General features: G+C 33.9%; 1 protein-coding gene across 1 annotated transcript in view; it reads left to right on the top strand.

Moving 5' to 3' along the window:
- PIGK (phosphatidylinositol glycan anchor biosynthesis class K) overlaps window positions 1-24,133 on the top strand; it is a 108,578-nt gene that overhangs the window by 39,980 nt on the left and 44,465 nt on the right. The window contains exons 6-9 of the mRNA XM_055341384.1: window positions 1,305-1,401; window positions 4,195-4,312; window positions 5,073-5,183; window positions 9,118-9,290. Of these exons, the coding sequence (XP_055197359.1) occupies window positions 1,305-1,401; window positions 4,195-4,312; window positions 5,073-5,183; window positions 9,118-9,290 (499 nt within the window). The remainder of the gene's footprint in view (window positions 1-1,304; window positions 1,402-4,194; window positions 4,313-5,072; window positions 5,184-9,117; window positions 9,291-24,133) is intronic.

Raw genomic sequence — 24,133 nt, 5'->3', positions numbered from 1 at the left:
ATAAAGTTGTATAAGAGCCAGTTGTATCCATTTGTTTTACATATTATCTGTGGCCACTTTATACAACAATGACAAGAGTCCAGTAGTTGCAAGAGAGCATATGGCCTGTAAGTCTAAAACATTACTACCTGGGCCTTTACAGAAAATTTGCCAACCCATGTAAGAGAGTAGGAGGGCTGACAATTAACAATATAATAAAATGATAATAGCTAATATTTAATGAGGCTTACTGTGCCTCAGGCAATATTGTAAATCATTGTGTGTATGAATTCATTTCATCCTTATAGCAATCCAGAGATTTAGGTACTGATATTTGGGGCTGTGTTTATAGTTGTGTGGGTTATGCACTGCCTAAGTGTTTGGCTAGGGGGTTGAGTGGGAGTAGCATTCTACGGTATGTTTACACATAGTAAGGTGTATGCCTTGCTATAGAGTTGTTCTAATGGGAGGAAGAAGTATCATATTTCCCCCACAACGACAAAACTACTAACCAATTTTGAGCTCACAGGACTGCATATATTCAGAGGGCCACTGAAATAGACAGATTTTCCTACTTCGATGCCCCATGGGAAGTACCTTTTAAAATCCACACAAAGGACCCTTTATAGGCATGCTAGTGATGGTGCTGATATATTTCTTACTTCACAGCTAGGGAAACTGAGGCATAGAAAGATCAAGATATTTGCCTAACTTAATTAACACAGTCACAAGTGGCAAAACTAGCATTTGAATCCAGACAGCCTGGGCTCTATCCATGCATTCTAAATGTCACAGTCTTCTGGTCAGCTCTTCGGACAGTGGTTGATAGTAGTAGACACCTAAGTTTGAAAAAGTATAATTGTTTAGGAAAACAGGTTTTATTTTTTATGTGAGAACAACACTTCCTAGTAGGATAGCATTCCAGGTGTACACCGTGAACAGTACTAACATACTATGGGACCAGCTAGTGTTTGTAACCCCTTTCTCACCCAAATGTTTGCCTGGTATTTGTATTTGAGAAATTATCTATAGAAACTCACTTCTGACATAATAATGGAGCCAGTGCAAAAGTATAAATGAGCTTTTTTAGAATGGAACAATAGAACTTGTAGAGAAATCTGCTATTTTTTGCAGAGTCTTTCATTATTTTTAATTGGTGTAATGGAAAATCAAATTTTTTTTGTTTTCATAGTACTTTTCATTTTAGAGTATAAAATAACAAATAATATTAAAATATTGCCATGAATGAAGTAAATGTTTATATCTGGATGTGTGCAGTTTGCATTTAAAAAGTACATGTTTTTGATCTTTTTAACTCCTACAAGGACATGGCGGAAATGGTTTCTTGAAATTTCAAGATTCCGAAGAAATTACCAACATAGAACTTGCAGATGCTTTTGAGCAAATGTGGCAAAAACGACGGTAATTAGCAAATAACTACTTTTCATAAGATAAATTAGTACCTAATTTTCTATGGTTAGTAAACTTGCAGAACTTATTTTATGAGATTTTAATTTACTTTAATAATTTCTTCTACTCACTTAGACTTATGTTTATTATTTTTACTGACTATTTTTAAAAGAAACTTAAGTGTTATTAAAGAGCATAAAAAAAGTTAACTTTTTAAGGTAATCTCTGTTATTTAGCAATGTTTGTGTGTTTATTTATCTATTTATTTAGCAGTGTTTTTGGAGGAAATAAGAGTCCCATCAATCAAGGTCCCTATTATGTAGGTGGATTGTGCACATATATTTTTTTCCAACTTTAGCCTATTGTTACTTTTTGTACATTTCTCTGACTCTCCACATGATAGCAATACATTATTTCTTCTTTAGAAAAAATGCTGAAATTATTATTATTTTTTGAAATTATTATTAATATAATATTTGTAACTTACATTAAGGATGATATATTGTTAGTAAGCCATGGGTAAGCACCCCTCTAGTTGAAAGTTGTCATAAATGTAAGTGAATATAAAGCAGTAGAAGTGCTTTTAACTTGATTATCTTCAATAAGCACTTATGGGTTTACCTTCTAAACACATGGCACAGAAAGAAATATGTTTATTCTGCCTTCAGTGTTTAAAATCTAGTGGAAAAAAGAAATATGTATACAGCTATGCTACAAATTAAATGTAAATATTGAATTATATGCATAAGCAGGATGAATGGAAGTGTTGAAGGGAAAGCTTTTGTTAGGTACTAGTTTTATCTTATTCATAGTTTACCTTTATTGAATGTGTACTAGATGCTAGGCACTGTGGTTTTTTTTGTTGTTGTTTTTTTTTGTTTGTTTGTTTTTTAATTTTAAATTCTTTTTTTTTTTTAATTTTTATTTATTTATGATAGTCACACAGGGAGAGAGAGAGAGAGGCAGAGACACAGGCAGAGGGAGAAGCAGGCTCCATGCACTGGGAGCCTGACGTGGGATTCGATCCCGGGTCTCCAGGATCGCGCCCTGGGCCAAAGGCAGGTTGCCAAACCGCTGCGCCACCCAGGGATCCCTAGGCACTGTGTTTTATGTATACTCTCTCATTTAATTTCAATAACAACTCCATGAAGTAGATACTATTAATATTATTTTCACACATGAGTAAATTGAGGCATAAATTGATTTCAGTAATTTGCCAGATTTTGCACAACTAGTAAGTCCAGCACTGGGATTCATTCCTAAGTGCTCTAGTCATAGAGCTCTCTGAATTGTTTTACTGTACTGCCCCTCATAACCTTAGATGTTTCTGATCCTCAGGGGCCTCCACAGAATTTTGTCTCAGGACAAATAGGTCATATGAATTGTTCCTTCTATCACCTGCTTAGATACTGTGGGCAAGATTGCTTGCTTGCTTTTCTAGGTGCAATGTTAGTTGTTTACCTAGATCAGGTGTCTGAAAGAAACTTTTGAAAAATATATCTGTTCCCTACTTTCTCCAGCTAGGCAGCCCATTCTAAAATAGAGAGCTGATTATGTTATTTTCAAGTAACAAAAGCCCTGGTTGGCTTCTCTAGACTTAGAGGATAAGATCCATACTTCACGTGAGGTACAATATAGATTGGCTCTATGTTACCTTTTTGAAACTAATTTCTTCCATTTCCCCAAATTTACTGTAAATCCTAACTACATAGTACTGTTCCCCTTTTCCCAAACAATTAATTCTTTTTCAAATTTGGGTGCCTTCGTACAGCCTTTATCCTACCCTGTAATGTGCTGTTCCTTCCTTTGTTAAAATAACTCACCTTTCATTGCCCAGGCCAGACATCACCTTTCACTGACTGCCTTTCTTTACAGTTTTTTTTTTTTAATTGAGTATTTTTAATGGGTCTTCAAGTTTGGGTCCCACAGTCTTCATCTGATGTCACTCTTAGCCCTGCACTGATTTCTCCCCTGACGTGCACATAGGGCTTGCCCAGGTAGCCTACTGCAGCCGAGGTTTTATTCCAAAGCTACCTCTCTAAGGTCTAAGGTTTCTATGGTAGAGTTTTATACAACAGTTTTCTTTAAAAATATTTTACAATTTGTTATTCCCAAAGTAAGATTATGCACCACTCAGAGAAATTGGTCATTCTGAAGATGTCTAAAAACTATATCTGCCAAAGAACAACATTTCTCAGTTCATATTCTTTCCTTCAGTTTTCATTTGTACATCCACACTGTGGTTCACAAGTCATCTGTTTTCCATTATCTTATAATCAAATCAAGAGGACTTCCTTTCTCAGTGCTCTTAGAGCACTTTGACTTTGTTAGACTCTAAGTTCTATGAAGACAGGGACTGTCATATCCCCAGCTTAGGGTCAGGCATATTATAGGCTCTAATAACTATTTGTAACTCTTAGCACATTCCATTTAGTTAAATGTTTATGTGTCTCTCTTCTAGTAGATATTAAGCTTTTTGAGTATGGTGACTAAATCATATATGTGTTTTCCTGAATCTGGCTCATATTCTAGGATAGCCTGAATCATGTGGCCAAGATAAGTTGGGGCAGCCACTTTGTGGTACAACCTGTTGAGGTAGTTTCCTTGGACAGGATTATAGTTTTAATATTTCTAATATCAGTTTTGTATTGGGAATTCTACCGAAAAGTCACAAATTTTTAACTAATGAAATGACTAAGATAGGACTTTAACATCTTATATTATGCAAGCAAGTATTGTAAAAATATTAATCAGTGTATGATTAACAGCATGATTCGTGTTAAATATATTACCACTTTCTTTCAGCTACAACGAGTTGCTGTTTATTATTGATACTTGTCAAGGAGCATCCATGTATGAACGATTCTATTCTCCTAACATAATGGCTTTAGCTAGTAGCCAAGTGGGAGAAGATTCACTCTCGGTAGGTGCCTACTTCCTATTTGTAAACTGCATTGTCTTTGGAATATGTAGCTGTTTTGCAAATCATTTATATGCTTAATGAATATATCTGGGTTTTTTTATTCTTGGACTTTTTAATACCTTAGAAGGAAATTTTGATTGCATTTAAAACATTTACTTCTTTTTTTTGGCTTTGCTTTTAAAAGAAATTTATTGAAGTATAATTGACTACAATATTATGTTTAGGTAAACAACATAATGATTCAATATTTGCATATATTGCAAAATAATCACAATAAGTCTAGTTAACATATATCACTAGACCTGCCCCCTCTACCAAAGATAGTCACCATACATAGTTACAGAATTTTTTTCTTGTGATGAGAACTTTTAAGATGTACTTTCATAGTAACATAGTAATTTAGAGTTTTGTGGGGTTTTTTTTTTCTTGTAATTCAAGCTATTTAACAGTAGTGTATTATTAGATAATTTAGAGTTTTGCCTTAAATCTGCCCTCCATCTACCCTCCATATCTCATCTCTGGCAACCACCAGTCTGTTCTCTGTATCTATAAGGTTGGTTTTTGTTCTTGTTGTTGTTTTTAGATTACACATATAGGTGAGATCATACAGTATTTGTCTTTCTCTGACCTATTTCTTTAGTACAATGTCCTCAAGATCCATCCATGTTGCTGCAAAATGGCAAGATCTCTCTTTTGTTGTCTTTTTTTTTTTTAAATGGCTGAATAATATGCCCATTGTATATGCTTTGTTTTTTCATAGCATCAACCTGATCCTGCAATTGGAGTCCACCTTATGGATAGATACACATTTTATGTCTTGGAATTTTTGGAAGAAATTAATCCAGCCAGCCAAACCAATATGAATGACCTTGTAAGTCTTTGCTTGGTTTGATCATAGCGCATAGGTATGCTTCCTGTGGAAAGTGAAGTCCTTTACCCGCCGTACTGCCACGGTACTGTTTCCCATGTTGAACCCTTTGAATTGTTTTGAATCTCCCTTTACAGTAATCTCTCTCTCTTTACTACCGGAAGCCTAAAGTCTAGCCCAGTTACCTTGTGTCTTTCCTTCATTTGCTCATGCTCTTTTCTCTACCAGAAGTGTACTTTTTTTAGATCCACTTACTGAAATTCTACTTATTCTTTGGGGGTCAAATCGGATCCTCCCACCTCCTGGAATAACCCCATACCTCTTCCCTGTTGGAATTTAAGTAAGATTAAAAAGGTTTTTTGGAGCTTTATTTCTCTCTCGTGCCGTCTATAGTAGTCGCCTCTTTGAACTTACTGAATGTGACAGTAGGCATAATAGAAAGCTTGAAGCAACAGTTGTAGATTGGGTAATACTGTGCATTGATGACTTTCACTCTTTATTTCATTAACTTATGCCCTGTTCTTTTATTCATAAATATTTTTTTTGAGTTTTGACTAAGTGCCAGCCACTTTCATCCTATTGAAAGAGGCAGGCACTGTCTGCCTTCACAGAGCTTCAGAATGAGAGGGAGATCGAGTAGACTGGGCTTGGGGCTCTCGTACATCAGCCAAACAGCTTTGCATTGATGTCTTTTATCATTTAGATACATTTCAGGTAATTTTTTTCTTTTTAATTAAAGAAGTTTTGCAAAATTCTAAAAACCACTGTTAGAAGCTATCATATTTGATAACACAGAACTACTTGCTATATTTTGAAGGTTATATATTTTGATGCCTGTTAAATCTTAATATCAATTTAGATGTTAAAACAAAATTTGTTATAATGCTACTTTGTAAGAAAACTGTAGTCACCTAAATTCCAGTTACTTTAGTTTTTAAGTTTATTCCCATTTTTAATTATATATTATATTTTATTTAATATTCGACACACTGTCTCAAAAGTTTACAACATATGTACTTCACACTTCAAATGTCTAATGGATTTTTTTAAAAAATAACTTCTTCCATTGAAATCATACTGGAAAGACTGAAGAAACTTTTGTTTGTTTATGTGTTTGTTTTTTCCCACAGGTGCTGTATGGTTTTTAATAAACATTCCTCACTAATATGCTTTTGTTTTTTTAATTGAATGATGATTATTTTAATCTTGTTCAGTAGGAATGATCCCTTTCCTTGAAGTTAAATATTCTAGTGATTTGATATAATTTAAGATGTTGTGGAATAATACCTATTTTGTCATATGTATGTGTATTGGAAAATTTGTTGGGTATCAGAGTATAATATTAGAAGCTTCAGGAGCAGCAAAATTAGAAGACAATGGTACCTGGCCTCTTAAAAACTTATAGTATCATTGGTAATAGCTGAAAAGCACATTTATACAGTATTTCCTATTAAATGAAGTCTTCAGATCCTCCAGATAAAGTTCTTTCCTCTGTGAAAATAAAACTCTTGCTATGTACCTTTGAGATGCTTTTAATATTGCTCAGTCATGGTTTATATTGGTGGTGTTCCCTCGAGGCTTTGAGGTTCTTAAATAAGTATAAGAACCATGCTTTATTCATCTTACTACCCACAGAACTTAATTATATAGCACCTCGTGTATTTGTAGATTCTCAGTGAATATTTTGAATGAATGAAAGGATATGACAACAATACACTTTTATATGATTCCTTTAAATACAGTGGGATCAGTGATTAAAATTTTCTTAGAAGAGGTAGATTTTCAGGTTTGGAAGAAGAGAAGTATAACATATTCTAGGAAAATGGAGTACCTGCAGAGGCACAGAAATTGGAATCCTTCTCTTCAATAGTAAGCATATAATCAATCCTTGGCTAGAGTGTGAAGATTCTGTAAGTGAAGGAGATTATTAAAAATTAATGTTGCTAAAGCCAAGGAAGTCAGATTGATAGGATAAAATATTCTTGAAGGAAGGAATAATTTCATAGAAAGTAGAAGTATGATCATTTTAGCAGCAAAGAGGTAATATTTTTATCTTGTTGCCCAGGCTCATTCTCTTTGCTTTTCCTGCTTTCTTCTGTTGGTGCCTAATAAAGCCCACCACGTTGCTTGCTCATACAGGAATGCCTTCAGTATACATAGGACTTCAGTCTTATCTTTGTGTATTTTATCTTTTATTGTGTTTCTTCAGCCATCCATCCGCATTGTCTTTCCTGTTTGGCATATTACTTACTTGTAAGTAAGTAAGTTTGGCATTTTACTTTCTCCACCCTTTTTGCCTTCACTGCTTCTTAATTTATTTTCTGATTCTTTTTTTTTTTTTAAATTTTCTGATTCTTCTTTGTATTTCCTTTTACTGTTTTCCTGAACCAGGATGGCATTGTGATATTAGGCAAATTATTAATCTTTTTGAGCTTTAGTTTGAAGTGGAGATAGTAATCTTTACTTACCTCAAAGTTATTGGTAGGTTTCAATCAGAATATCTACAAATTGCATTGAGCTGTGCTTGGGTCACTGTTTCATAAATCCTGGCTGCTTTGCTCTTCCCCACTCACCTCCCGTCATATTGGTGATTATGTATACATATGGTCTTGTCTCCATCGGTGGGTAGGTGCTGTGGGCCCTACGCCCTTGCTAGCAGGCCTCTCGTGGTTTTCTTCACATATCCTGTGCTTCTGCCAAACTAGGTTATTAGCCTGATACATCTTTGCTTCTTTATTAAGAATGTTATTTCCCATCTGTAATCTCCCTTTTCCTTCAGAACGTAGCTTAAATCCTACTCCTTCTCTTTTCTTATCTTCAAACTATGAAAAGTTTATCCTTTTCTGAAGTAGAACCTGTCACCTTTCTTTCTGTCTTGTTATGTTTGTTTCTAACATAAAGCCTTGAGGATAGGACCATGTCCTATCAACTTTTGTGTCCTCTATGGAAGATAACAGTATGAAATGTATGTAGATATTTTTTTCTGCTTTGCTGAGTGAATGAGCACATATCTATCCTTGGGAATTCACTGATGTGGAATATCAATGATAGGATTAACAGAAATTATCATGAGATCTGTGTGAGATGAAGTCGTGGTTTTCAGGCTGTATTCTTTCAGCACTGGAGCATCTGGAGATGCCTTGCTTTTTTTTCCATTATGGATAAACTAAGAAAGTTACTTAATTTATAGAATGGTTTTACATAGGTTCACAGCAGGAGAACAAGGGGTGTATCCAGTGAGGGAGGGTGTCAGTGCCTCAGCTTTCTACCTTTCAGAGTAGCTCTGTTTTTAATCTTTTTTATATTTTGGGCTTCTGTATAATATTTAATTTGAATTTAAAATTTGAATGAAGGGTCATGATTATAAAATGTTTAAAAACCATTCTGGTAGAGCACCCCACTGAGATGAGTATAGATGCAGGAAAAAAAAATCAGTTCTTTTCATAGTGTTACATGTAAGTTCTCACTAAATTTAAAGTTCAAAATATATTTTGTAACGTATGATTAAAAAAAGTGAATGTTTTTTTCCCTTCTTGGACAGCTCTCCTTTTTATTACCTGTTCTAATGTTTGTATAGCTTTCTTAGAATGTCAAGTACTACCACAGCAATGAAACTTGAATCTTTAGAATCAGTTGCTTCTTTAAGTTGAGAAAGTTTTAAAAATATACGACAATTGGAGTGCCTGGTGGCTCAGTCAGTTGAGTGTCTGACTCTTGGTTTTGGCTTGGGTCATGATCTCGGGGTAATAGGATTAGCTCTGAGTCAGGCTCTGTGCTTGGTGGGGAGTCTGCTTGGCATTCTGTCCCTCTTCCTCTGCCTCCCTCCCCATTGATAAATAAATCTTTAAAAAAAAAATACTGTAGTCTACTATTACTGATTTGATAAAAGTTTTATGTATATGTGTATATTTGTTATTGTTATATATATGTTTTTCAGTTTCAGGTATGTCCTAGAAGCCTCTGTGTGTCTACCCCTGGACATCGCACTGATCTTTTTCAGAGGGATCCTAAAAATGTCCTGATAACGGACTTTTTTGGAAGTGTACGGAAAGTGGAGATTACAACAGAGACTATTAGTTTGCAGCCGGATTTAGAAATCACAGAAAGCAGGTATTCTTCTTGAATTATTATTTTATTAAAATGTTTTTATGTAACATGATGTTACATAATACTAAGAGATGAAAGTTAGTGTTTGTAAATAAAACTACATATTTCTACCCAATCCTCACTTTATGTAGGCTCTAAACTTTTCGGGTTTATGGGCAAAAGCCTTAAATATTAGGGGGAAGCTAAGATTATGAGCAGGATTATGTTGTAGCTGCAAAATACAGGGTTCATAGTAGTGATTTGAGGCTTGCTCAAAAGGACTAAAAAACTTTACTTGTAACTGGTTTAAAGCCATACTTTTCATTAGTGGAGGTGTATATAATGGTTCAGAAGAACTTCATGAAAGAGTAGGTATGTGAATGTTTCAAACATTAATACTCTAATGAACATATATGCTTTCACCTATTGCAGTAGAAGGCATTACCTGAAATGACAGCTGGGCATTTAGAGTGTAATGAGGGGGGATCCCTGGGTGGCGCAGCAGTTTGGCGCCTGCCTTTGGCCCAGGGCGCGATCCTGGAGACCCGGGATCAAATCCCACGTCGGGCTCCCGGTGCATGGAGGCTGCTTCTCCCTCTGCCTGTGTCTCTGCCTCTCTCTCTCTCTCTCTGTGACTATCATAAATAAAAAAAAAATAAATAAATAAAAAAAAAAGTGTAATAAGGGCCCTGGGAATCTGGCAGATGTAAGACAGATAAACATAAAAAGGGGAAGCGAGTGCCAAAAGAATGTAAGTGCCAAATACATACTTCCAACTATAATGCAGTGCTTCCATGTTTAGAATTTCTTTGGGTTTCACCAATCTGGTTACATCTCTGACTGCCATATATTTTGGTTCTTAGAGTTTGGGTGGTTTGTGAGCCTGGTTCAGTGGTATCTCTGGCTTTTCTCAAGTATTATATTCTGTTAATCTGGAACAATTTATCTGGACCTATTGTAAACTTGGAGTGACCCTCTAATCAACAGGTGCCAGTTACGGATTTATTTGGGGGCTCTTGGTAATTCATTAGGGAAAGGAAGAGAGGTATTCACCAGATAGGTCTCTCTTGGGAAGTAGTTGGTATGTGAGTGTGCATGCATGCACTGTGTATATATGTGTGTAAGCGAGTGCACAAGCAGGAGAGAAAGGGAAAGAGATTGGTTGATTTGGAGTATGCGAATTTTAGAAGTATTTGTTTCTTTCCCTAAACATTTTAAAGGCAAAATACTTTATTAGGATTAAATAGTATCTCAATTAAATCTTTCTTTTTTTTTTTTATTTTTTATGAGAGTCACAGAGAGAGAGAAAGAGGGGCAAAGACACAGGCAGAGGGAGAAGCAGGCTCCATGCACCGGGAGCCCGACGTGGGATTCGATCCCGGGTCTCCAGGATCGCGCCCTGGGCCAAAGGCAGGCGCCAAACCGCTGCGCCACCCAGGGATCCCTAGTATCTCAATTAATAGTTACTTTCTTGAAATACATAGATGATTTATTCTACTAACATTAAACTTTGTTATTTGTGATTATCTAATGCTATCTATTGGAAACTCATACTCCTGGGAACTTTTCTGGACTGCTAACTGGCAACATAAATTACTCTCAATTTTGAAAATTCCGTAGACTTGTAATTGAGCTTACAAATGTTTCAGGAATAATTTAGAAACTAGCACAAAATACATCTTTTTTGAAGATTTAAATTTGATATCATTATTTCCTATTCTGAATATTCAAAGCCTTGGATCTTTTCCAGTTTCTCATACCTATTGGCTTAAAAATATTTTTTAAGGTATCAGATGATATTCCACAGCAGTGTCAGTTTTGTTATCTTGAATACTGAATTTCAGATTACTCTTGTAAAATAGCTAAATCATACCTTAATACTTAGCAACTAAAATTGAAATATGTCTTTTAACAAATTTATTTTGTAGTTTTCCTTTAATAAGCCTATGAAATTATAAGATACACCTTCTCTTAACCATCTGACTATTGCATTAATTTACTTTAAAGGCAAGGACCATCTTTATACTCTTCTGAACTTATTTTCTATTCTGTCCATTTAACACAATATTAAATATGCAGTAAGTATAAAAATTATTTCAGTGGAATCTACTGAGTTTCATTATATATCCTGGGAGAAAGGAATTCTGTCTCATAAAGTATCTCCATGTATTAGTTCAAGAGCAAAAATTGTTGGTGCTGAAAATTATCTTAATTTATCTTTAATTGAGGAAAAAATTTTGAGCATCAGAGCCAGACACCAGGCACTGTTGAATTACAGCACCCTCTAGTGTTTATAAATAAATTTTATTTATAATATTGTGTACAGATGGTTTCATGATCACTGGTATATGTTATCCCATTAATTTAGGAAAATTAAGCTTCCAACGTGCTTCAGGAATTTTTAAATGGATGCTACAAATATTATCTCATTGTGTGTGGGTGGTACTTATATGCAAATATGAATGGCAGTCAGATATTAGAGAAAATCAGATTCATGAGAGGTCAGATATCACAAAAATTTTTTTATTAAGAAAATTATGGGTTAGGATATATATGTATTTTTTCAGATCTTAGGTTAAAAATATCAGGGTAGTCATGGTTAAGATTGGCAGTTTTGCTTTTAAAAATATTACTATCTACATATGTTAAGGAAACAATGGAATCGATCCATTCAGACTATTCATATTTCATATTTTATACACGATAGTGTACTAGACTACACTCAGATATGATGGAGAACCTTAGTACATAAAATTGATATTGTTATGCTATGATATTGTTTTGTCTCCTGAAACAGATACTAAGGTTACAGTCATTAAGTTAGTAACAACACTTTGTTTCTGCATGTATCTTAGCAGTTGTGTGATTAATTTGTTTGCAAGAACAAGTGGCATAAAGTAGGACTTGACTGCAGTTTGGCTTATATAACTTGATTGTACACTGCTTCATCTGAGTATACATAGGTTGACTCTGGATAACTATGTAGACAACATCCTGCACTCCTGAAGGAGCTGGGCTTTTTAGAATCAGTGATAAGTTCTTGTTGGCGTTAACTCAGGTTACCAGTTTGGTATCTTTACTGTAATGAGGAAAATAGCCTCTGGCTTGTGGATGTCAAAAGACAGGTACATCTTAGTGTTAAAAAACGTAGAAGTCTAAATTTAGTAGGCATTGCCCAAGAAAAGAAGGGAGTTCAGGACAGTTTTAACTGTAAATATTCCGCTTTTATCTTGGTTGGTTAGGAGAAAACTTACCGAGTCTGATTTTTGCTTTAGGCTCTAAACTTAGGCATTTGATTCTGTTTATGAATGTTTCATTGTTGTAATTTGATTGTTATTCTAGAATTTCTTTCTTTTTTGAGCTATCTTTAGCAATGGGAATTTTTTTGGATCTAGCAGGAAACTTGAGACCGGACTGTTTTCTTACAGATTTCTTACAGACCTCCAACAGAAGGGTAGACTATGGCCTCCTTGAGGTCAGTCTGTGTTTTGAACACCAGCGTAGGCCTCTTTCAAGAGTTTGTTAAGGAAGTCTCTGCTTCATGCAGATTAAAGATCAGACAGCTGCTGCCACTGTCATATTTTGAGCCCTTTCTATGTGCTTCATGCTTTATGTGACACATTGGATAGGATGGTTGAGTTATAAATAATGGGATCCAACCTGGACTACATGATTTTCATAAGGACATTTGTTATATATAGATATTCTTGTGTTTTATGGAACCTAAAGACTGACCCCAGGAAGGGACTGGAAACAGGAACCAGATGTCAGTGAGAAGCAGAGGCAGCACTCACTCCATTTCCCTGTTGTTTTAGTCTTTTCTTTCTCTGTGGTTGTGGCCATGTAGGGGATAGAATGTGTGCGTACCACTGCTCCGGAGATTCATGTCTCTCCTGTTGATGATAAAGCCCTGACAGAGAGTGAACTTGCTCATTCCCAATTCTGAGCTCCCTGGAGGGCATTGTGATTAGCCTAGCTTGGGTCAGGTGTCCACATTTGGTCCAGCTGGGCAATATTGGGGTTGTAAAACACAAAAGCATAGCTGCTGCTGAGCCCACCCCACATGTACAAAAACCCCTAAAAGGTCTTGAGAGCTAGGTAGATATCCTGAAGGGTGTTTATATTAATCTCACGTAATTCACATGATAACTTTATGAGGCAGATATAATTTCATTTTGTAGATGAGTAAAGTGATGCTGAAAAAGGTTAAGAAATGTGCCCAAAGTCACACATCTAATGAATGGTGGAGCCAAGATATGAATCTAGGAATGCCTTATACTTCTAAGAAATATATATTCTTATTCTCTTATAATTGACCTTGAGCTATTTGGCTTGCTTTCTTTTTAAAGGATATAAAATATAAATGATAGCTCAATGAATTATCACAAAACAACTACTCATGTAACCACCAGAAAAAAAGAATACTGGAAAAATGAATAAAATGCTGGAAGTTCCCCAACCCCTGTGTCCTTCCCAATCTCTGCCGCCTTACTCCCCATCAAAGTCAATTACTATCCTTTTATGGAATTCTTGCTTCTCATTTTATACTACCTTTTGCTAATATTATGTTTTTGGAATTCATTTGTGTTGTGTGCAGCTGTAGTCTATTCAGTTGTTTTTGAGTTTTTAAAAATTGAGGTGTAATTTATTTACAGTAAAATCACCCTTTTTAATGTATTGTTCTGAGTTTTGACAGATGCATACAACTGGATAATCACCATGCTAATCCACCATCACAAGAAGTTTCCTTATGCCCTTTTCTATCCAATCCCTTAACCATATACCTGGAAACTACAGATCTGTTTTCCAGTCCCATGGTTTTACCTTTTCCAAAATGTCATGTAGATAGAATCATATTCTGTACCCTTTTGAGTCTGGCTTCTTTTATGGATTTCAGATTCATCTCTCTTGTTACATGTATCAGTAGTTTGTGTTCTTCTTTATTGCTAAATGCTGCTCAGCAATAAAAAGGAACACCAACTACAGATACATGGGATGCAGGTTGGCCATTCACCTATCGAAGGACATTTGCTTTTGCCCACCAGTTTTTGGCAATTATAAATAAAGCCACTATAAATAATTACATACAAACCTAAGTTTTCATTTTACTTGACTGAAATACCCTTCAGTAGGTTTGCTGGGTCATTGGTAGTGTATGTTTAACTTTGTAAGAAACTTTTGGGACACCTGGGTGGCTCAGCGGTTGAGCGTCTGCCTTTGGCTCAAGGCGTGATCCCCACAGTCCTGGGATTGAGTCCCACATTGGGCTCCCTGCATGGAGCCTGCTTCTCCCTCTCTCTTTGTGTCTCTCATGAATAAATAAATAAAATCTTTTTTTAAAAAAAAAAGAAAGAAACTTTCAAACTATTTTCCATTAGTCACGGTACCATTTTGCATTCCCACAAATAGTTGTTCGTCATTCTTAATTATACTTGGTATTGTCTTTTTAATTTTAGCTCTTCTAGTAGGTATGTAGAAATATCATTATGATTTTAATTTGCATATCCCTGATGACTGAGGATGTTGAGCATCATTTCATGTGCTTATTAGTAATTCATTTTTCATGAAGTGTCTATTCAAGTCTTCTCGTTTTTGAAAAATAGGGTTGTTTACTTCTTAATTATAAGATTTCTTTATACATTTTTGGATACAAGTTCTTTTTCAGATATATGTGTTGCAAATATTTTTCTTAGTCTTTGGCTTTCCATTCCTATCCTTTATATCTTTTGAAGAATAGGAGATTTAATGTTAATGGAGTTCATTATTCAATAATATTTTCTTTCATGCTTAATGTCCTTTGTGCAATGATTCTTAACCTAATTCAAGATCACAAAAGCTTTCTTTCATTTTCTTCTAGAAGTTGTATAGTTTTAACCTTTATGTTTAGGCTATGCTTTAAGTTTGAAGTGTAGTGTTAAGTAAGGGTTGAAGTTTATTTTTCCATGTGGGTATCTAGTTATTCCAGCACCATGTGTTGAAAAGATTGGATTCCTCATTGGATTATATAGGCACCTTTGTAAAAAGTCATCCGACCACAGTGTATGTGAGTCTGTTTTAGGCTCTCTTCTGTTGTATTGAGCTGTATATCAGTTTACACCAGTATTATACTATCTTGATTATTGTGGCTTTATACTAAGTTCTGACATCAGTTTATATACACCCTACAAATGTTTTTTTTAAGGTTCTTTGGACTATTCTAGATCCTTTGTGTTTCCATGTAAATTTTAGAATTTCTTTTTCGGGTTTTTTTTTTTTTTTTTTTGTCAATTTCTTTTCTTTTCTTCTTTTTTTAGGAGGGTTGGGGGAGGGACAGAAGAAGGAAAGAGAGAAACTTAAGCAGGCCCATATGCAGCACAGAGCCTGATGCAGGGCTCAGTCTCACAACCCTGAAATCATGACCTGAGCCAAAATCAAGAGTTGGATGTTTAACTGACTGAGCCACCCAGGTGCCCCACCAGTTTGTCAAAAAAAAAAAAAAAAAAAAAAAAAATCCTGCTGAGCTTTTGACTGGAATTGGATTGACTCTATATTAATATGATGAGTATGGATACCTTAACAATATTGAATCCTCTAACCCTTGAACATACCTCTACATTTATTTAGAATTCCTAGAATTTCTCTCTGTATTATTTAATAATTTCCTGTGTAGATGTTTTCTGTACTTTTCATTAAATTTATTCCTAACTATCTTTGTTTTTGATGCTGGTTTAAGTGATATTTTAAAAATTTATTTAAAAAAAATTAAAATAAAAATTTATTTTTCATTTGCTCAACTATAAAAGTACAATTAATTTTTATATTGACTGTATCTTGGATCTCATTGAATCTGGGTGTTGATCAAATCATACCCAGTCAAAATCCCAGCAGTCTTTTTTGTAGAGATTGACAAAATGATTCCAAAATTTATATGGAAAGTAAAGAACCTATTTTAGTATTTCTTATATTAATTCTAGTCTCTACTTATAGTGCTTACTAGGAAATCAAATCAAAATTTAAATACACATATGCAGTAGAATCCTCTGTTGTGGAGTTGGGCAAAACAGACTGAGGATTATGAAACTTTGTGATTAAATAATTCACTGAATATTGCTCATAGAAATTATAAAATGATTGTGAAGCTTTATGAATCAGAGAGTCACCCAAATGGTTCAAGGAGTGGTTGACAGGGTTTCTCCCCACTATTCTGCCTACTGGCATATTTTTTCAAAGTGATTAATTTAGTTATCAGTGTAATTCTATATTAAGCATCTTATTTGCCCACTTATTTTAGATCGCTATTTATAATTGTTAGTCATTATAGTCATTCAGGAACTCATTCAATTAGAATTTGAGAGCATAAATTAGATGTGATTATTAGATTTATAAAGACAAAACTGATAATTTAATTATCCTGCTCGTCAATTTGCATACATTAAAGTTTTATTGTTACAGTTTATTATTGTTTCAAATAATGTGTTGATCATTTCATGGACAGATTTTTTTAAGCAATTTATTTCACTACCTACAACTAAACAAAAACATCCACTGAATTGGTTTATGACTTTTAAGAAATCAATGTATGTGAATGGTATATAGCAGAATATAGTATTGTATCCTTTTGTGTAATACTTCTCTGAATATAAATTACTAAATATTATGTTTCCTAGGGATACTAATTTCCAACTAATATTTATTAATATTCAAAACTGATCAAAGCAAAGTTAATTCAAACTCTAAACATATAGGACCCAAAAAATGAAAATTGAAAAAACTCTAAAAATGTTATGGTATTATTTATAAAATAGAACATTAGAACTTAATCTATCAGATGTTTAGGGAATAAATTTTTGAATTATATGGGAAAGTAGATTGTGGGACCTTTAAGGTTTAACTCCTTGATTCTATGTTCTGTAACTCTCTTGGTCTCCGTATGAGTAATATTGTTGCTTTGTTCCACTAAATTAAGCTGTAGTATCTTGAATGAGTTAAATCAACTCATTGTCTATTATCTGAATAGAGGATATTATAGCATAATAATCAAAGACAGAGTCATTGGAATCAGCCAGTTCCTGAATTTAGAGTGTCTGCCCTTTATAGCTATGTACTGTGGACAAACCATATGACTTCTTGGATTCTCAGTTTCCTTATCTGTTAATGGTAATAATAATTTCACTTCATAAGGTTATTAAGATAGTTAATTTTTATTTTCCTTATAAGGTCTTAGTTCTGTGCTCAAATACAATAAAGTGCATAATAAGTTCAACTTAGTGAGAAAGCATATTATATATACTAATAAAATTATTGTTAGAATTCTATTTTTAATGTATTTTTGGCCATTTGCAAAAATTATCTATTCTACTTTTAGTAATCTGGTACTAGAAAGTACTTATTTTATATCTGGTAGTTTCTTATTTGGAGTACTACAAGGAATTGGGAAATTGTATTTAACCAGAAGATGGCAGTAGAATCACATGTTTGTACATATGGAATAATTTTTTTTTTTTTAATGCTAAATGTTGAAGTAGTTTGTATCTTCAAATAAATTATATTTGTTTCTTCAGACCAGTGTCAGGAGAAAAGGCTCTTGATGTTGAATTTTTAGTTTAAAAAAAGAATGATAAAAATTTTTCACTATATGTGGGTTGCCTTGCTTTAATAAATGTGATAATATGGAATTTTAAAAAAACAGGTAAATATAGGATCTTTTTGAACTGCTGCTCTTCTGTCATATATTTAGCATATTACTAAATGCTTAATCAAGAAATTGAAGTGTCCTAAGAAATATTAAGGTGTTTGTGAAGATTATTTATGATTAATTAGTAATACAGATAGAGCAGTTTTCATTTATAATTTATCAGTGGGGAAAACTGAATTCAGTATTTTAAAATTTGATTTATATATAACACTTCCAGGACTTTATGCTTATTTCATTGTGTTTTTATTTTACCAATAATTATCTTGTAAATATTAACTCATTGTTTAGAACTCACTCTGATAAAATAATATTAGTGTTAAACTATACAGATTTTACTGTGGGGGGAAAATGAACCTGGTAGGGAACCATGGCCTGAGTTCTTTGCCAGCAGTATCCTTCATGACCGATATCAATTTTGGGGTATGGCTGTTAAATTTATTAGAATATTATTATTTTCTCAAGGCTCATTAATTGATAATTAGAAATTTTGTGATAATTTTTTAATAGAGCCTAACCATACCTAAAAATTGCAAGTAAAGTCATTTATGTGAGTTTTCATTTAATCAATATAATATTATTTAAAATGTGGGGGGGGGGTTTCTTTCTTTTTTTTTTTTTAGAGAGGCGTGAGTAGAGGGAATGGGAGAGAGAGACTTTTAAGCAGACTCCATGCCCAGTGTGGAGCCCAGCATGGGGCATGATTTCACAACCTGGAGATCATGACCTGATCTGAAATCAAGAGTCGGATGCTTTAACTGAGCCACCCAGATGCCCCTAAAGTACCTATATATGTATATATTTTTTCCTATATATGTAATAGATAAATTCTTATAAGGTAGCAGGTAATTAAAAAGGTTTATTTCAAAATTAATTTTCTCATAAAAATAAAGAAAAAACAGGAAATTAATAACATTTGATTTTAACTATGTCTTAGTAATATAAATAGTAATTAAAAATTTATATGAAAAAGGGAACATTGTTTCTTCATGAAACAAACATTAATAATTTTCATTTGAGCTACAGATGATATTAATTTATCTAACATTGACTAGTTCTGTTATTTCTCCATGTTTGTTTGAGATTCAGGTATACAAACTTCTTGTCATACTCAATGATATTCCGGACTTTTTCCTTTATTTAATTCTATGAAATTGTCACATATTATTCTGAAAGTACTTAGACTAAAGAAAGCCCACATATTGTTATGGAATGCTTTTTTTCAGTGAGATTGATCAACCTCATTTTAACTTCAATATTAAGAGTCTTTCTCCCTCATCTCATGGGATCAGCTTCTAATGTTAATTGATGTTTTCTAGTATGATTTCTCAAAAGTGAAAAGCCAATGAAAATTAATGAAATAGGGGATTTTGAGGGATTTGATCCTAGAATATGTAAATTTGTCACCTGCAAGTAAGTGTGGATGCTGGCTGAGAATTAGTTTGCATCATACTGATCTGTAGTGGACCTAGCTTAATATATCTGAACAGTCAGAGATTCAGATACTTGGTAAGCAGTTTAAACTGGGTTGTTTTCATTTAGTATATTAATCTTTTAAATGTTTATTCTTTTACCAAACATATGTATATTAACCATATGTATGTTGAGAAATGGAGTAAGAGCATCGTATTTTACATTTCTGTTAGGTGATTTAAGGACTACGTGCTGTAGGACGATGTTTTGCACTTTTGCTCTAAGATACTGAGACAGGTAATAGTGAGCTCTATGGTGAGACATAAATTATGAATATAAGCATTCTGTGGCCTAGAAATACTACCTTCAGTGTCTGTTGCTTGCAATACAAGGAGTTATAACTGCTCTAATTACTTTGCATAAACATGATGTAGACATTTAAATCTTGTATCTAATGATAGGGAAAGCTCTAACTTACCCTTAAAAATAGTTTAAAAAATAACTAATGTTCATAATGATTTCTCTTTAGTATGCTAAAACACTGTAGTATGTCTTCTAAGTCATAGAAAATGATTAAAATACATCTCGTATCATTTTAGGTTATGGGTGGGGTTTTTTCTATCTAGTTTGTTGAAAATTAGACATAATACAACTGTGAGTATGCACAAATTAGGTAACTTCTAGTAGTAAGGAGTACATCAAAGTTGCCAAAGAGTTGGCTCTGAATATGAGAAATCCCATTTTTACCTTAGATGTAAAAACACAACTTGAATTTAATGGCCTTTGGCATTCATAGTTTGAAATTTCATCAGAAGGAAACATTTCTCAATAAAAGAATACCCTGTAATATTCAGAATTAGATACATTTCACTTTCCCCAGAATAAGAAATGAATATAAATGAGTTAGAGAGGTGGTTTGAAGTTAATAATAAAGAACAATCAATTGACTTGAGTTGCAGAATTGTTGCTGACTAGATTTTTTTGAAAAAACTCTTCTGTTATAAAATATCAAGATGCTCGGGGAAATTACAAAAAAAAAAGACACTTTTAAATACATATCTGAGCTGCAAAGAAAGTAGTTGTATGGAAACAATACCACAGTGTGATGGATGGCATTTCTGGCTTTTTCCAGATTGAACTAGAACCGGTGGCATCCTCTTATTGAGTAAAGTGCTGTACTGGTTTAGTTTTGTATATAATGTTTCTAGGTAGTTGCAGTTGGTATTTCAAGCATGCACCTTCCCTAGGCATTTGGCAACAAGTTCAGCAGATTGTCTCCCTTTTCTAGGCCTACGTGACTTACTATAAAAAGTATCAATGAGTTGGGTCCCGGCCCATGATGCGTCCAAGACACCTTAATCTATACATGCCTTTACCAGGAACCATACTTTCTCTTGCTTGCAGCCCCATTTATCTCTGAGGCAGAAAGTATTTATAGGAGCCCCTTGCTGAACAGTGGCTCCCAATAGCTCCACTTTCCTCAGTGATAGGAAAGTCTGTTGGAGGAATACATTTAAGGAGCTAAAACACAAGGGATAAATAAACATGGAAGATGAGGCTCCCCGAAATGATAACTCCTGATATAGAAATCTAGAGTTTTGAGTTAGAATGGGTTTCTGTGAAGGTCAGGACAAACACCTGTGGGTCCCATTTGTGAGTAGTTAGGCTTAAGAAAATAACTCAGCTTAAAGTTGATTACCCAGCTAAACTATGGTTAAAAAATGAAAAAAATAACATTTTCAAACATACAAAAGCTGAGAGTATTTTGAATCAATACACCTTACTTAAACAACATCTAAAGTTGATGTACTTCTTGAAGAGGGTAAGGGAGCTGGAAAAGAGGTCTGAGTGGAAGGAAGAATGCTGAGCTCTTTAATTAGTAAAAATGGTAGGAAATTTAACAAAAATCGAGTATGTTTTATAATTATGATGGTAATGATGATGATAATTGGGGAAGTTAAAGCACTAATATATTTACTGACAATAATATATAAGAAGGAGAGGAGGAGGGCAGCCCGGGTGGCTCAGCAGTTTAGTGCCACCTTCAGCCCAGGACATGATCCTGGAGACCCGGGACTGAGTCCCACTTTGGGCTCCCTGCATAGAGCCTGCTTCTCCCTCTGCCTGTGTCTCTGCCTCCCTCTCTCTCTCTGTGTCTCTCATAAATAAATAAAATCTTAAAAAGAAGAAGACGAAGAAGAAGAGAAGGAGGAGGAGGAAATAATGTTGGGCTTTAAAGTATTCTGAGGTTTTTTTGAGGGGGGAAGAGTAGTAAGTTTTAATAGTTTTAGACAGTAAAGTATGTATGCATTTTACTTTGAGATTGACAAATTAAAAGAGATTGACAAATTAATAGAAATAGAGGAAATAGAAATATTACAGGAGAAAAATGGAATTAAAAAAATCAATGAGGAGGCTGCAAAGAAGTGAAGGTGAAGCAAGAAAAGACAGAATAGAAATTATGAAGTAAGGGGACAATTATAATTATGTTGCTTGTAAGAATACATTTAAATAAATTAATTTTATTTAAAAACAGAGATCATCATATTTAGGATAAAAAGAAATCTAACTGCAGACAGAACACATAATGAATGACATTAAATAGCTGAGAATAAAAGAATCACCAGGCAACTGCTAACCAAAAAAAGCTTATAGGGGCTATATTGGTATCAGACAAATAGACTTAAGGAAAGGCATTAGCAGGCATGAAGAAGGTTAAAAGTCTGGCTCGTTAGGAAGTCTAGAGGCATGAAAAACTTTCAATTACCTAGTAGCAGAACTACAATATATATTTTTTAATTTACATACTTAAGAGTTTGATAAATTCGCCATTGTAGAGGAAGATTTCAACATCATAGTATCAGAAACTGATAAAAGATCTTCCCAAATGTTTTTAAAGATACAAGCAACATGATTAATAAGCTTGATCTATAGATTCAGCATTAGAGAGTAAACATTCTTCACAAGCCCAAATTAATATTTTTTAAAAATGACCCATAGTTGGCCAAAAAAAGCACATCTTAAAAACTGTAAAATGTTAGAATTCTTATGTGATATTTTTTTTGGATCACCAGATCATTGTTAGAATAAATAGCAAAAAAAAAAAGTTTAAAATAGTATCTGTGGGAGTTCTAAAACACACTTTGAGTAATTCTTAGAGTAAATATATCAATGGAAATTTTAAAAACACTTAGAAATGAGTATAGGGCACCTGGGTGGCTGAGTGGTTGAGCATCTGCCTTTGGCTCGGGGCATGATCCTGGGGTCCTGGGATCGAGTCCCACATCAGGCTCCCTACAGGGAGCCTGCTTCTCCCCCTGCCTATGTCTCTGCCTCTCTCTGTGTCTTCATGAATAAATAAATAAAATTTAAAAAAAATAAATGAATAATTATGAAAACATTAAACATGAAGAGTAGTAGGATACAGCTTCTGATTCTGGTTAGGATAAAATAATTTAATTTACAACAGGCATCTGTGATCTCACCAAGAACAACTAGAAAAACTAGACAAAAATAATATTTTTAAAGACATCAGAGAAGTGCAGAAGCAATGAGGACCATGAAACCAAAAATCCAGATTTGAGAAAACTTCTCAGAGGTGAGCTAAAAATCCATAGCCACTTTGCAGTGGGTTAATTTACTGATTCTGGGAGTAGGCCCAAAGTTGAAAATCTGAGTTTGGTCCAGGAAGTAGGTCATTGCTTGTGGGTAGAGAGAAACCAGCAAAATTTTTGGTGATTGTGTGAGGTGCAGTAACAGAATTGTCACTCAATCACAAAACCAGTTTCCTCTCAAAATATTTGTCAAATTCTGAAACTAAAGGAAGGCTAACTGCTAAGCAGGAAACCTCTGAAAACCAGAGCTCAATTTACTAGTCTTGTAATTCTGAGGAGATAAAGGTGGACCAAGAAGTGATTTAGAACTTGGAGTTAGTAAATGAGAACCTTACAAGTTCCCGTTAAACCATGTTTTTAATATGTTTTTAATATGTTCAAGGAAAAGGAAAAAATTCTTGAAAACAAATGAAAAGTTAGGGAAATACCAGAGAATATGAATATATTTAAAACAGTGAAATGAACATTCTCAAATTGAAAATGTAGTATTTGAACTAAAGAACTCAATGAATGGCTTGATATCAAATTGGATGATCAAAAAACAGGATTAGTGTACTTGAAGACAATTCAAAAGAAAATCTCCAAGCTGAAGCAGAGAAAGAAACAAACAGAAAAGAGTAAGAAACAGTAGATTCAGTAAAACAGTTTAATGTGTATAAAGTATCTTAAACTAGACTAAAGATTGAAAATAGAGAAGAACCAATGGTTAAAGAGATAATGAGCAAAACTAAGGAAATACATCAAAATACATAGAGTTAACTCTGCTGACCCTAAGCTAGGTGAACCACAACTTGGCACGTCGTAGAATGCTGAAAAAATATAGAGAAAAATCTTTAAAGTCCACCAGAGAAGAAAAGACATGTTACCTTTAATACTAACCTAAACAGTGGAAACCAAAAACAATAAAATAACATGTTTAAAGTGCTGGAAGGAAGAAAACTTGTAATCTATAATTCCATACACAACAAAAATATCTTCCAAAAATGAAGGTGAAATAAGATGTTTTCAGACAGATAAAACAGGATTTGTTGCCAATGCACCTGCACTAAAATAAAAATAAGTGGAGTTCTTCAAGCCAGAAATAAAATGATCTTAAAGGGAAACACAGAAATTCAGTAAGGAGTAAAGAGAAACGGAATAGGTAAGTATATCATTTAATATAATCACAT

Source organism: Nyctereutes procyonoides, unplaced genomic scaffold (assembly GCF_905146905.1).
Source record: "Nyctereutes procyonoides isolate TBG_1078 unplaced genomic scaffold, NYPRO_anot_genome, whole genome shotgun sequence".
NCBI classification, from domain to species: domain Eukaryota; kingdom Metazoa; phylum Chordata; class Mammalia; order Carnivora; family Canidae; genus Nyctereutes; species Nyctereutes procyonoides.
This window is presented reverse-complemented; position numbering and strand designations above follow the sequence as displayed.